At 43.1% G+C, this 13,397-nt stretch overlaps 1 protein-coding gene across 2 annotated transcripts in view; it reads left to right on the top strand.

Annotated features, from left to right (window-relative positions):
* Positions 1–13,397, top strand: part of Fam120c (family with sequence similarity 120C) — a 108,497-nt gene that overhangs the window by 66,000 nt on the left and 29,100 nt on the right. For both annotated transcript variants that reach the window (XM_048335602.1, XM_048335603.1), the window contains exon 10: positions 3,804–4,053. In XM_048335602.1, the coding sequence (XP_048191559.1) occupies positions 3,804–4,053 (250 nt within the window). The remainder of the gene's footprint in view (positions 1–3,803; positions 4,054–13,397) is intronic.

Below are 13,397 nucleotides of genomic sequence, written 5' to 3'. Positions count from 1 at the left end.
GATTTCAAAACAGCCATGAATAAATGTTTTATTAAACAGTTGTAAATATAGTTGACAAAAATTGAAAATACAAAGTCTAAGCCAAGAAGACAACCAAATGAAGCTGGGTACTGGGGGCTCAGGTCTGTAATCCTAGCTACTCAAGAAGCTAATATCTGAGGATTGTGGTACAAAGCCCGGTCGAGCAGAAAAGTCTGTGAGAGTCTTACCTCCAATTAACCAGCAAAAATCAGAAGTAGAGTTGTGGCTCAAGTGGTAGAGTGCCAGGCTTGAGGGAAAAAACTAAGGAGAGTGCCCAGGCCTGAGTTCACGCTCCAGGAGTCACATACACACCGCTCACACACACGCACACACACACGCATGAGGCACGGATGCAAAGGGAAATGAAGAACTAAAAACCTACAATAACAAAACCAAATTCTTAATAGGTGGGTTAAATAGCAGAGTGGAGGCAAAAGAGAAAGGAGTCAATGAACTTGAAAACAGAATAATGAAAATTGTAAAGAAAGAACATGATCATCTAATATTTATATCATCTGAAGATGTGAAAGAGGGTAAAGTTACTAACACATTCAATGCAATAATGGCTGGAATATCCTCCAATTTGACAGTAAACATAATCCTACAGAGTCAAGTAAATTATAAATAGTATAAATCCATGGACAATTGTGTTTATTCCTGTCAAGATAAATCATGGTCAAGCTTCCCAAAAATCAAAACAAAGTAAACTTAATGAAAGGAGACAGATACAAGTGATTATTTATAAGGGGAATACTGCAAATAAAAAAATGACCCTTCATTTGTTATTTGAGTTCAGAAACAGCACAACATCGAAAGCAAGGAATTATCAATTCAGAAATTGTTGTCAAGCAAAAAACTCCTCTAATAGTGCAGAGGAAATCATATTTTCAGGAGGAAAACAAAGGCAATTTTTCAGAAGTAGACCTACCCCAAAAGAATCACTAAAGTTAGTTCATTTTATAGAAGAATAATACATGAAGAAATCTTGGACTATAAAGAAGAAAAAAATTAAAATAACAAAAAATATAAAATTGATAAGTACAATAGAGTTGCCTTCTCTTGAGTTTCTAAATTTGTGTTTCACCTCTACTTCTGTTGTTCTGGTGGTTAATTGGAGATAAGAATATTTCAGGCTGGGGATATAGCCTATTGGCAAGAGTGCCTGCCTCGGATACACGAGGCCCTAGGTTCGATTCCCCAGCACCACATATACAGAAAACGGCCAGAAGCGGCGCTGTGGCTCAAGTGGCAGAGTGCTAGCCTTGAGCGGGAAGAAGCCAGGGACAGTGCTCAGGCCCTGAGTCCAAGGCCCAGGACTGGCCAAAAAAAAAAAAAAAAAAGAATATTTCAGAGTTGTCTTCCCAGGCTGGCTTCAAACTTCACTCCTTAGATCTCAACCTTGAGTAGCTAGGATTGCAGGCATGAGCCAACAGTGTCTGACCCAGCTTGCTTTTTTTTAACCAGTACTTGGGCTTGAACAGCCTTGTGTGTTCACATTGCCTGCTTGTTCACTTCTGGTGTTCTACCACTTGATCCATGCCTCCAACCTAGCTTCTGTTATTGTTATTATAAAAGTGATATACAGAAGAATTACAGGAACATAAGTCAGGTAAAGAGTATGTTTCTTTTTGGACAGTGCAGCCCAGTTTTGATGGCTATTTGGAGAAGGAGTCTCATGGACTCTGCTCAGACTGGATTATAACTGACACTCCAAGTCTAGCTTCCTGTCTTCCTTTCTTAGCCCTCTGATGCCTACTAGCTAGTTATGTATGTTGATTACAGCGGTGGTTGCATCGACCAACACATAGAACTACACAAAAACATACGGCTCCAAGATCAGTTTTCAATCTTTGTTTTATTATAATTATTTAAGATATAACTATTAAGGCTTTTCTCTACTATTTTCCTACTTATTTTGACTCTATAATTATTTCCCAATAGGGATTTTCTTGAAAGGAAGCATTTTAGGATTGGGAATGACATTGCTTGGTAGAGTGCTCACCTAGCATGTGTGAGGCCCTGAGTTCCATTCTCAGAGCTATAAAAATAAAATAAAGCATTCCAGTGTTTATGAGCATTGGTGTGAGAAAAACCAAACAGGTTGTAGCTGGAAATAAACAACCTGGAGATCCTTGTCAGGTGAAAGAGTTTGTCCTACCCATTACTTTTATTTATTTGTTGTGTTGGTAAAAGAGATAATACATGGGTAAAATCAGCAATTTAGGATTAGTAAAAATCAGATATTTGGGAGGTATAGAAAGGGGACTCAGTGATGTCTCTTAGGTCTCTAGATTGCTTAATTGGGTAGATGCTAGATGTCTATCAGACCGTTGCTTAGGAGCCTGAAGTGTTCTAGAAGTAGACAGAAGCCATGTTTTTCTAATCTGGCACACCTTTGTAAAAAGTTGTTCGATCTGGGGACTATTGTTTTTTTTTTGTTGTTTTTTAGACTCATTTTGGGGGGGGGGCAGTTCTGGGGCTTGGACTCAGGGCCTGAGCACTGTCCCTGGCTTCTTTTCTTGCTAAAGGCTAGCACTCTACCACTTGAGCCACAGCGCCACTTCTGGCTGTTTTCTGTATATGTGGTATTTGGGGAATTGAAGCCAGGGCTTCATGTATACAACTATTGGGTTTTTTGCCTCTGGTGTGTGTGTGTGTGTTCTTGGGACTTGAACTCAGAGCCTGTACACTGTGTGTGTGTGTGTGTGTGTGTGTGTGTGTGTGTGTGTGTGTGTTTTGTTCTTGGGACTTGAACTCAAAGCCTAGACACTGTCCCTGACATTTTTTGCTCACAGCTAATGCTCTACCATTTTAGCTACAGCTCCACTTCTGGCTTTTTGGTGGTAAATTGAAGATAAGAACTGTGATACTCAAATCTCTGCCTCCTGAGGAGCTAGGATTACAAGCATGAGCCACTGGCACCCAGCTCTTTTAGTTATTTTTGATATAGTCTTAATGTATTACCCAAACTTGGCTCAAGCTTCTGGGCTCTACCATCCTCCTTCACCAACTTCCTGACTAGCCAAGATTATAGGCATTTACCTCCATACCCAACATGTTAGTTTGGCATTCTTTAGTCTTTAGAGATATCCTATAATCTGTTATGAAGCCAGGTATTCACATAATTTTTCCTCATACTTACTTTCTTGTCTAGCCTGGTACAATTACTTTAGGAATTAGTTTCAAGGTATTTAAGAGATATGTGACATAGGGCCTTATTTTCTTCCTTTGCAAAATGAGCAGGATGGCTTATAATAATATACTCATTCTTTCTATGGGCTTTTATAAGAAAGAAATTAGATTCTATGCTTAAAGTACCTATCATATATCAATTACTTAAAACACATTCCTCCTGCTGTGATTATTGCTAACAATAAAAATTATTGTGATGCTGGGCACTGGTGGCCCATGTCTATAATCCTAGCTACTCAGGCTAGGATCTGAGGATCACAATTCAAAGCCAGCCCAGTCAGGAAAGTCTTTAAGACTTTTTTCTCCAGTTAACCACCAGAAAACTGAAAGTGGCACTATGGTTCAAAGTGGTAGAGCACTAGCCTTGTGCAAAAATGCTCAGGGACAGCACCCAGGCCCTGAGTGAAGCCCCATGACTGAAAAGAAAAATTATTATTGTGACCAAATTTAAAAGATGTAAATAAACATAAACATTTTTAAAGTAATAATTTTTTTAAAAGATGTTGGAGTTGATAGATCCTGTCTATTGTAGCTAGCTTCAGAAATTTTCAGAAACTACAGCCTAATTTTTCTCAATTTCTGATTTTTAGTTCCTTCAGTGATTCTTAAAGAATGGTCTGCTTATAAAGGGAAGTCACCTCAAACTCCAGAGCTGGTATCTGCACTGACATTTCGAGAATGGACTTGCCCAAACCTCAAGAAGCTCTGGCTAGGCAAAGCAGTTGAGGACAAGAACCGAAGGATGAGGGCTTTCCTGGCCTGTATGAAGTCAGATACCCCCAGTATGCTTAACCCAGCTAATGTCCCCACCCATCTGCTGCTCATGTGCTGTGTACTCCGGTAAGCTACGTGAATCTTCTTTTTTTTATGATCAAATACTTATTATTCTTCTAAAGGTGATATACGGATGACTTTATGCTTGGCTCTCCACCTTAGAAGCATTGGAATTTTTTTCATCAGTTTTTAACAACCACCTACTAAAGCAATTTTATTCCTTCAGATATAGCTTTCTGTCTAGGAATCCCTACAAATAAAACCATCCTAGTATTATCAGATTAGTCAAATTGTATATCTGTAGTATAACTGGGACATCCTGAAAATGTAACAATACATTTATCCATCTTTGATTCCCCCACCCACCAACCACCAGCATCCTAGAGAAATAAGAGATTGGTTCTGTTTTGATTTTTTTTTTGTTTTTGTATCTTTCCATAGTTTTCAGCTGTCCTGCCATCTCCTTTCATGATTCCCAATGTTCTTCCTCTCTTGCTTTTTAGAATGTTACCTGATTCTTCTCGTTCATGGAGTAAAAGTAGAGGACGCTTCTCATAATCTGCCATCTTGTCCCACCCTCCTCAATTTCCTTATAATTTTATAATAGCTTTTATGTCAAATTTTTTGCCAGTTCTGGGGCTTGAACTCAGGGCCTACGTGCTGCCCCTGTGCTTTTTTTTGCTCAAGAACTAGAACTCTACCACGTGATCCACAGCACCAGCTTTTTCTGTGTATGTGGTACTGAGAAATTGAACCTAGGGCTTCAGGCATGCTAGACGAGCACTCTACCACCAAGTCACATTCCCAGCCCCCACGTCATATCTTTACTATATTGGGTATTTGCCGGGGTCCTTCACCCCCAGCGCTCTCCTGGCCAGCGGGAGAGGCGGGGAAACGCACCCTGGCCCAGGTGAGCCCAAAAATTGGAAGTCGCTGTTTCTTCAACCCCTAGTCAGCAGGCCTCCTGCTGGGTTGCCTGCAAATTTCTACACAGACTGGTTAAAGACATTTGAAATACCCCAGTATTTACTGGTTGTTTACTCTGAGTATTCTGGCTTTTGTAGGCTGGTGTCCTACTGATTTAAGCAGGGTGACAACTTTAAAAATATTTTAGAAGGCTTGGGAGCACTCTAGGCCTGTCAAAATCTTCACAGGACTCCTAGATTCCCTGAGCAGTTTCCCATACGAGAGAGAGAGAGAGAGAGAGAGAGATAATCATTAGTAGTGAAACCAGGCAGTTTGGGAGCAGACTGTGGAGGCAGCTTCACGAACTGCCACAGTCCACCCAGCTAGCACACATGTTGACCTGTATCCTATAAAGCAAACATTAATCCTGGGTAAGGAAAATCGAGGTCAGTAGCCACATTTGAGCACTTGTTCCAAAATGACTCCAGTCCCTTGATCCTATAAAGTTTATGAGAGCACAGGAGAGAAAAATGGAGAAGTAAAATCTTTTTTTTTTTTTTTGGCTTGGAGTCTGGCGATGAGTCAGGATTGCCTCCAGGCTCTTCACTGTGACTCCACCTACAGGCTGCAAGGATCCGTTTAACATCAGACTTAAAAGCAAGTTAAAATGGTAGTCAAAAGCAAGTAATTTTGAAACCATGATGCCAGTCTTTACATGTTTTACAGACAGACAGACAGTTGTGCACTGAAGTAGAGTGGGGGTTCGCAACAATGAAACGGGGTACCCCTAAGGGAGGGGATTCCTGGTTCCCCCAAGAGTCCACCACAAAGTATCCAGCTACAAGATGACAAAAAGACAGATTTATTGGGGAAGTAAAAAGTGAACTGACCAGCCTTGGTCGCAGCCCAGACTCGGGAGCCGAAACTGCCAACCACGTGTGCAGGGTCAAGGCCCAGACTCGGGAGCTGGAGCCGCCCACACGTGTGCAGTCCAGACTCGGAACCGCATGTATATGTGGCCTTCCAGCCTGGTTATAAGGCAAACATCACAGACAAACTTGCCACACACAGGTGACCAATTAGGATACAACACTTACAGAGCATGCTAGGCCGCACACAGAGTTACAGTCTGTCTCATAGTATCTATTTGAACCAACCTGTCATTCTAGTTAGAATTGGTGAATGGATTTGGCGGGGCTCACATGATGCAGGTGGATATGCCTACTCATAGGAGGGCACGGGTTCCCTTGAAGCTCCCAGGCCTCAGGTGGTCAATTTACATAACTTATCAATAAAGGGGAGCTTCCCTTGATAGGGTGGGGGAGAGCTTAGTGGAGATGGAGTTGGCTTCTGCTCTTATCTGATCTGGAGTCAATCTGAAGTCCCTCCACAGTTAATGATGGCACTGGCCAGATCTGACCTCCCTATTACATGCACAAGCTTTGGGTGCACCCAGAAAAAAACTCCTTTTTTTTTTTAATTGGCCATGTGAATTTCCTGGAATTCCAGTGGCAAAATGATATTATTTTGCCCATATTTTAGAACCACGTGGTCTGTTAGAAAACAAAACTTTTCCTAGGAAACAAAAATTTTCACAGATTATCTGGCAAGGAAATGAAGAAGCCACATTTTGAGAAACCAGTTCAGCTCGAATAGGGAGCTGAAGTGGGATGCTACGACTAGAGAAGGTCCAGGAGATGGGAGACAGGACAGGAACAGAACACAGACACATGGCACGGCTTAATGCTGCTGGAGCTGGTCAGAGCCTTAGCAGGCTCACTGCAAGACACCGGGCAGGGTTACCAGGAGCTGAAGGCTCCACATCCCTGCCCCACCTGCAGGAATTTGGCACGCCCATTACCTGGGGCTTTTGCTAAAACTCATTCTATTGTCCATGGAAAGCTTAAGATTTAGCCAACAACAATCAGAATTTAACAGGAATCTCCAAACTTAGCGAACCGAAAGCCTTTCTTTGTCTCTTTCAAAGCAGATGTTAAGCAAATAAGCCCTTTTCCTCCTGGGCAGCCAGGGGGCTGTCTCCCCTCCATCCAAGACATTTCTCAGCAAATGCTTCCCAGGCTCTTTAAGGCCACCTCTGGAGTGGGCCAAGGGGCTTGGCCCGGGATGGCCCAAGACAGCCCCGCATCTGGGGATCAGGGCAAGGCTCGTCTGTGGGCTCATCGGAGTGAGGCATTAAGCCTCTCTCCTCCTGGGCAGAGGGAAGGCTGTTTCCCTCCCATCCAAGACGTTCCCCTGCAGATCCCTCTCGGGTAGCTAGGCTGAAAAGGCTGGAAGCCGCCAGTCTGGGCGCATAAAGGCCTCCTGGATCCTTTCGGCCTGGGAGTCTGAAATGTCTAGTCCTATGGTCTGCGTGAAACTCAGCACCCGAAGTGCCGAATCACCATGCTGACTTTGAGATTGCCCCATCCTTTCCCTTACCTCTAGGAACTCGCTTGGCTGGGCTATCCGGTAGAGTTTCTAAACCTACGCTTTCCTGTTCCCCACATTGGGCACCAGCTGCTGGGGTCCTCCGCCCCCAGCGCACCCTGGCCGAGGTGAGCCCAGAAAAGGCAAAGAGTAGGCGAACTGCCCGCACCCAGCCCCTCTTCGCCGGAGGACAATTAGACAGCCCGGGAGAAAGTTCTCGAAGTCTCACTTTAATCAGGGAGGAATCACTCTTAAGGCTCAGAGAGCAGCAGGAAGGGGAGGGATGTAGCGCACCTAGCTAGGGGCTATGAGAGGCGGCCTGAGCTGTCCCTCAAGGGTGGAGGGCCGAGGGACCACCCTAAGGGGCGGCCTAATTCTACATCACCGCCCACAGGACCGCCTCCGGGTTCACCACAGCCACCATCTTGGCTACACGTGGTCCCAAGGCTGGGAGGCGGGGCCAGTTAGAACCACCTTTCTGGTTCTGGACCAGAAGGCAGGCGGGGCTAACAGCCAATCGGCCCCAGGGCTGGGAAAACAGGTGGGGCCAGCTGATTGCCTCTTAATGATGCAAGGCTTGCCCCACAGGTATTTATTTTGTGAATAATGAGGAAGATTCTTACTTTAATTTTCTTCATAACTAGGAAGTTCCCAAGTCCCATTTATTAAATAGTCTCTTCTCCATTGATTCAAATTACCTTCTTATATACCAAGTTCCTTCATATACATTAGAATCCATTCCTGGATTCTGTTTTGTTCCATTGCCCATTTGATCTCTGATCAGTATTACATTGGTTAATTGAGAATTCATGTTTCTTCACTATCATGAAGACATATCTCATGAGGATTTTTCCAATAGAAATAATAGATTTCTTCCTTCTACCTATCATGTCTGAGCCACAGACTCATATCATCATATACTAACTCTATGATTGCATATTTTGTTTATCTTATTCCTAAGCCTCATAATTGTTGTTCATTTTTTCCATTTCTTTGATTTTCTCAGTCATATAGAATATATCCAGGAAGGGGCTGGGGATATAGCCTAGTGGCAAGAGTGCCTGCCTCGGATACACGAGGCCCTAGGTTCGATTCCCCAGCACCACATATACAGAAAACGGCCAGAAGCGGCGCGGTGGCTCAAGTGGCAGAGTGCTAGCCTTGAGCAAAAAGAAGTCAGGGACAGTGCTCAGGCCCTGAGTCCAAGGCCCAGGACTGGCCAAAAAAAAAAAAAACAGAATATATCCAGGAACATAAAAATTGCCTAAGAACAGTAAAGGTAATTATCATAAAGACTATGTTATAATAGTCTAAAAGGGATTATATTACTGGGGAGAATTGTGGGGTTTTTGCCAGTCCTTTTACTTTAAAACTTATAAAAGGAGTTAATTCCAAAATCACACTAAACTTAATAAATATAGAGTTTGCTTTGTTCAACATCCAATTTTTAGCCTCAAATAAAAGCTAAATTTTGGGGCTGGGGATATAGCCTAGTGGCAAGAGCGCTTGCCTCGTATACATGAAGCCCTGGGTTCGATTCCCCACCACCACATATACAGAAAATGGCCAGAAGTGGCGCTGTGACTCAAGTGGCAGAGTGCTAGCCTTGAGCAAAAAAGAAGCCAGGGACAGTGCTCAGGCCCTGAGTCCAAGGCCCAGGATTGGCAAAAAAAAAAAAAAAAAAAAAAAAACTAAATTTCTAATGCCACCTGTATTTGGGTCAAAAATTCAGCATTTACAATAGCTGCCTAAAAGTGCTATTTGAAATACTTATAAGAAAAAACTCATGCTAGTGCCTGCCTTCCTTCCTTCCTTGCTTCCTTCCTTCCTTCCTTCCTTTCTTCCTTTCTTCCTTTCTTTCTTTCTTTCTTTCTTTCTTTCTTTCTTTCTTCCTTCCTTCCTTCCTTCCTTCCTTTCTCTTTCTTTCATTTTGTCTGTCTGTCTGTCTGTCTGTCTGTCTGTCTTGCCAGTCCTGGGGCTTGAACTGAGCACTGTCCCTGGCTTCTTTTTGCTCAAGGCTAGCACTCTACCACTTGAGCCACAGTGTCATTTCTGTCTTTTTCTATATATGTGGTGCTGAGGAATCCAACCCCCGGCTTCGTGTCTATGAGGCAAGCCCTTTACCACTAGGCCATATTCCCAGCCTAGTGCTTTTATTTCTATGCATATATCTATGCCTTCTTTCCTTCATAAAACCAGATGCTTCTATTACTAAAAATATATATCCAACTGGTCACTGGTGGTTCATGCCTGAAATCCTAGCTACTCAGGAGGTAAGATCTGAGGTTTGCAGTTCAAAGCCAGCCCAAACAGGAAAGTCCATGAGACTTTGCCCTCTAACTACCAAAAAGGACAAAAGTGGAACTATGGCTCAAGTGCTAGCCTTGACCAAAAATCAGTTCAGGGACAGTATCTAGACCTTGAGTTCAAGCCCTGAAACTGGCACAAAAATCCAAAGCTTTTATATCCTTTTCATTAAGAATTTCAGCTGTTTTAGGGGGCTAGGGATATGGCCTAGTGGCAAGAGTGCCTGCCTCGGATACACGAGGCCCTAGGTTCGATTCCCCAGCACCACATATACAGAAAACCGCCAGAAGCGGTGCTATGGCTCAAGCGGCAGAGTGCTAGCCTTGAGCGAGAAGAAGCCAGGGACAGTGCTCAGGCCCTGAGTCCAAGGCCCAGGACTGGCAAAAAAAAAAAAAAAAAAAAAAAGAATTTCAGCTGTTTTAGTGAAGACAGGGATAACCAAACAAATAGTACAGGCCCTCTTAAAATTACTTGAGATAACTTTGTTTTTTGAAGTTATTATTTTTTTTGCCTGTCCTGGGGCTTGGACTCAGAGCCTGAGCACCGTCCCTGGCTTTTTTTTGCTCAAGACTAGCACTCTACCTCTTGAGCCACAGCACCACTTCTGGCTTTTTCTGTTTATGTGGTGCTAAGGAATCGAACCCAGGGCTTTGTGCATGCTAGGCAAGCACTCTACCACTAAGCCACATTCCCAGCCCCCTTATTATTAAGTTATGTTTATTCATTCTGTAGTGGTACTGGGGCTTTAACTCAGGCCCTCCCCTTTTCCCTTAGCTTTGTTGCTCAAGGCTGGTGCTCTGCCATGTGGCCCATACATAGCTCCACTTCCAGATTTTTTTTTTTTTTTTTGGCCAGTGCTGGGCCTTGGACTCAGGGCCTGAGCACTGTCCCTGGCTTCCTTTTGCTCAAGGCTAGCACTCTGCCACTTGAGCCACAGCGCAGCTTCTGGCCGTTTTCTGTATATGTGGTGCTGGGGAATCGAACCTAGGGCCTCGTGTATCCGAGGCAGGCACTCTTGCCACTAGGCTATATCCCCAGCCCCTCCAGATTTTTGGTGGTTAATTGGAGATAAGAGTCTTAGAGATTGTTCCTGCCTAGACTAACTTCGAACTGTGATCCTCAGATTTCATCTTCCTGAGTAGGTAGAGTTACAGGCATGAGCCCTAGAAAGATGATTGACTTTGTAGCCCAACATTTCAACTTAGATATGAAATCCAGTGCTCATATTAATAAAAATTCCAGTCCCCACACCTAAGCTGGTCATCTTTTTCCACATGAAAACTTGTGTAGGCCAAGCATCTGCCACAGTGGACACTTCCCTGTGATATCAATCTTAATGCCACACTCTGCTCTGTACAGTCTCTTCCAACCTCATTTGGTTTAGTTGAGTGTATGTGTGTGTCCATGGACATGTATGAGCACCAGTCCTAGGGCTTGAACTTAAGGGGCCAGAGCATTGTCTCTGAGCCTTTTTACTCAAGGCTAGTAGTACTCTACCACTTTGACCCACAGCTCGGTTTCTGGCTTTTTTTGTAATTAATTGAAGATAAGCGTCTCACAGACTTTCCTGTCTAGCTGGCTTTGAACAGCGATCATCAGATCTCAGCCTCTTGAGAAGCTAGGATTATAGACACTTTGCAGAAGTTATATTTAATGCATTGATGGAACTATGTTCAGATATCCAGGAATGTGGTATCTGGAAAAATTCTGAGGCAGCATGTGATGCAGAAGAGATTTAGTCATCTTAGATATGCAAGCTGGAGATCCATTAGACATACTGTGAGGCTTCTTTGGTAATGGCTTTGAGTACAGAAGATTGTCAGGCACTAGGCACCAGTGGCTCATGCGTGTAAATCCTTGCTTCAGGAAGCTGAGATCTGCGGATCACAGTTCAAAGCCAGCTTGGGTATGAAAGTCTGTGAAAATCTTATCTCCAATTAACTACCAAAATGCCAGAAGTGGAGATATACCTCCAGTGGTAGAGAGCCAGCCACCCTTAAGTCAAAAGGCTAAAGTACAGCCTCCAGGCCATTATTAGTTCAAGCCCCAATAAAGATTTACTGAAAAGTTTCATTTTCTGTGTTCTGGTCGTCAAAGGTAGTCCTGTTTAAAAACTTGCCAACAGTCTTTTAGTTCTTCAAATGCCTTTCTCTCCAATCCCCAGTGAATACCAGCTTCTTTAAAGCATCATTTTTCTCTCAATTTTTCCCTTTTTTCCCCTCTTTAACAAATGGCCAGGTACTTGTGGCTCATGCCTGTAATCCTAGGAACTCTGGAGGCTGAGATCTAAGGATCACAGTTTGAAGCCAGTCTAGAAAAGAAAGACTGTGAGACTCTTTTCTCCAATTAACTACCAGAAATGTTGGAAATGGAGCTGTAGCTAAAGTGGCAGAGAGCTAGTCATGAGAGAGAAAAAGAAAGATCAGAAACAGTTCCTAGACTCTGAGTTCAAACCCCAGGACTGCTACCAAAACAAAAAATGACCATTCTTTGGGGCTTTCCTTTTTTTCAAACAGGTAACAGTCTTGCAAGAGTGGTGTTATCGTCAGCACATGCAGTATTGAGCTGCTGCCATAAAATTTGCTGCGGTATTTTAATCATTTCTTTCCATTGCTGAATTTGTAATTCATTTTTCAGTTTCTTGTTCAGAGTTGTTTTGTGAGGTTACATATTCATCACTACAACCTTCTTAAATGTACCTTTGAAACTTGGTTGCCAAGTTTTTCTATAAGACTTCACAATGCTCTGTTGTTTTCTGATGCTGTTTATAAGCTCCTCTCTGTTTCACAGGAAAGGTGCCCTACATTTCCTGCTGCAAATCAGAAATAACAGTTCACATACTATCATCTGTTCTATGCTAAGATTTGATGATGGTAATGCTGACCTTCCTCCTCCTCTTCCTCTTCCTCCTTTTTCTCCTTCCATTCTCTTTCCCTTCTCCTTCCCCTCTTCTTCCTCCTCACTCTCTGTTTTGCTGATACTGGAGCTTGAACTCCTTCTCCTTCTCCTCCTCTCTGTCCTTCTCCTCAATCTCCAATTTGTCTATCTCCTCCTCCTTCTTTTTGTTGGTATTAGAGCTTGAACTCAAATCCTGGTCAGCCCTTTAGGATTTTCACTCGAGGCTGATGATCAAGCACACAATTCCACTTCTGGAATTTTTGGTGGTTAATTGGAGGTAAGAGTCTCACAGACTGCTCAGGCTGGCTTCAAATCACAGTCCTCAGATCTCAGCTTCTTGAGTAACAAGGACTGATTACGTGAGACACAGGCATCTACTCTAGATTTGTTTTGTAGAGATTAGTGAGATCATTTGCTGGAGAACCTTTATACTACATTTCGTCTTCATTCTTGGCTTCCATTTTACCAGAAATCAAGCAGCCTCTTTCCATCAACTTTTCCCCCATAATTTAAAATGAGCATGGCTACTTTTTTTCTTTCTTGTTCATAACAAGTTGGTGAGGCAGTTCTTTACGTTGTGATGTACATATTTTTCTTCTTCCTGTCATGATTATGTCCAGTAGCACAACTTGAGTTGATATTTTTGTAATTTTTATACCTCATTTTTCTCATTTTTTGGTACCTGATACAAATTCCAATTTTTTTGCCAGTCCTGGGGCTTGAACTCATGGCCTGAGCACTGTCCCTGGCTTCTTTCTGCTCAAGGCTAACATTCTACCTCTTCAGCCACAGCACCACTTCTGGCTTTTTCTGTATATGTGGTATTGAGGAATCAAACCCAGGGCTTCATGTATGCACAGCAAGCACTTTAC

Source organism: Perognathus longimembris, chromosome 28 (genome assembly GCF_023159225.1).
Source record: "Perognathus longimembris pacificus isolate PPM17 chromosome 28, ASM2315922v1, whole genome shotgun sequence".
Classification (NCBI taxonomy): Eukaryota; Metazoa; Chordata; class Mammalia; order Rodentia; family Heteromyidae; genus Perognathus; species Perognathus longimembris.
This window is presented reverse-complemented; position numbering and strand designations above follow the sequence as displayed.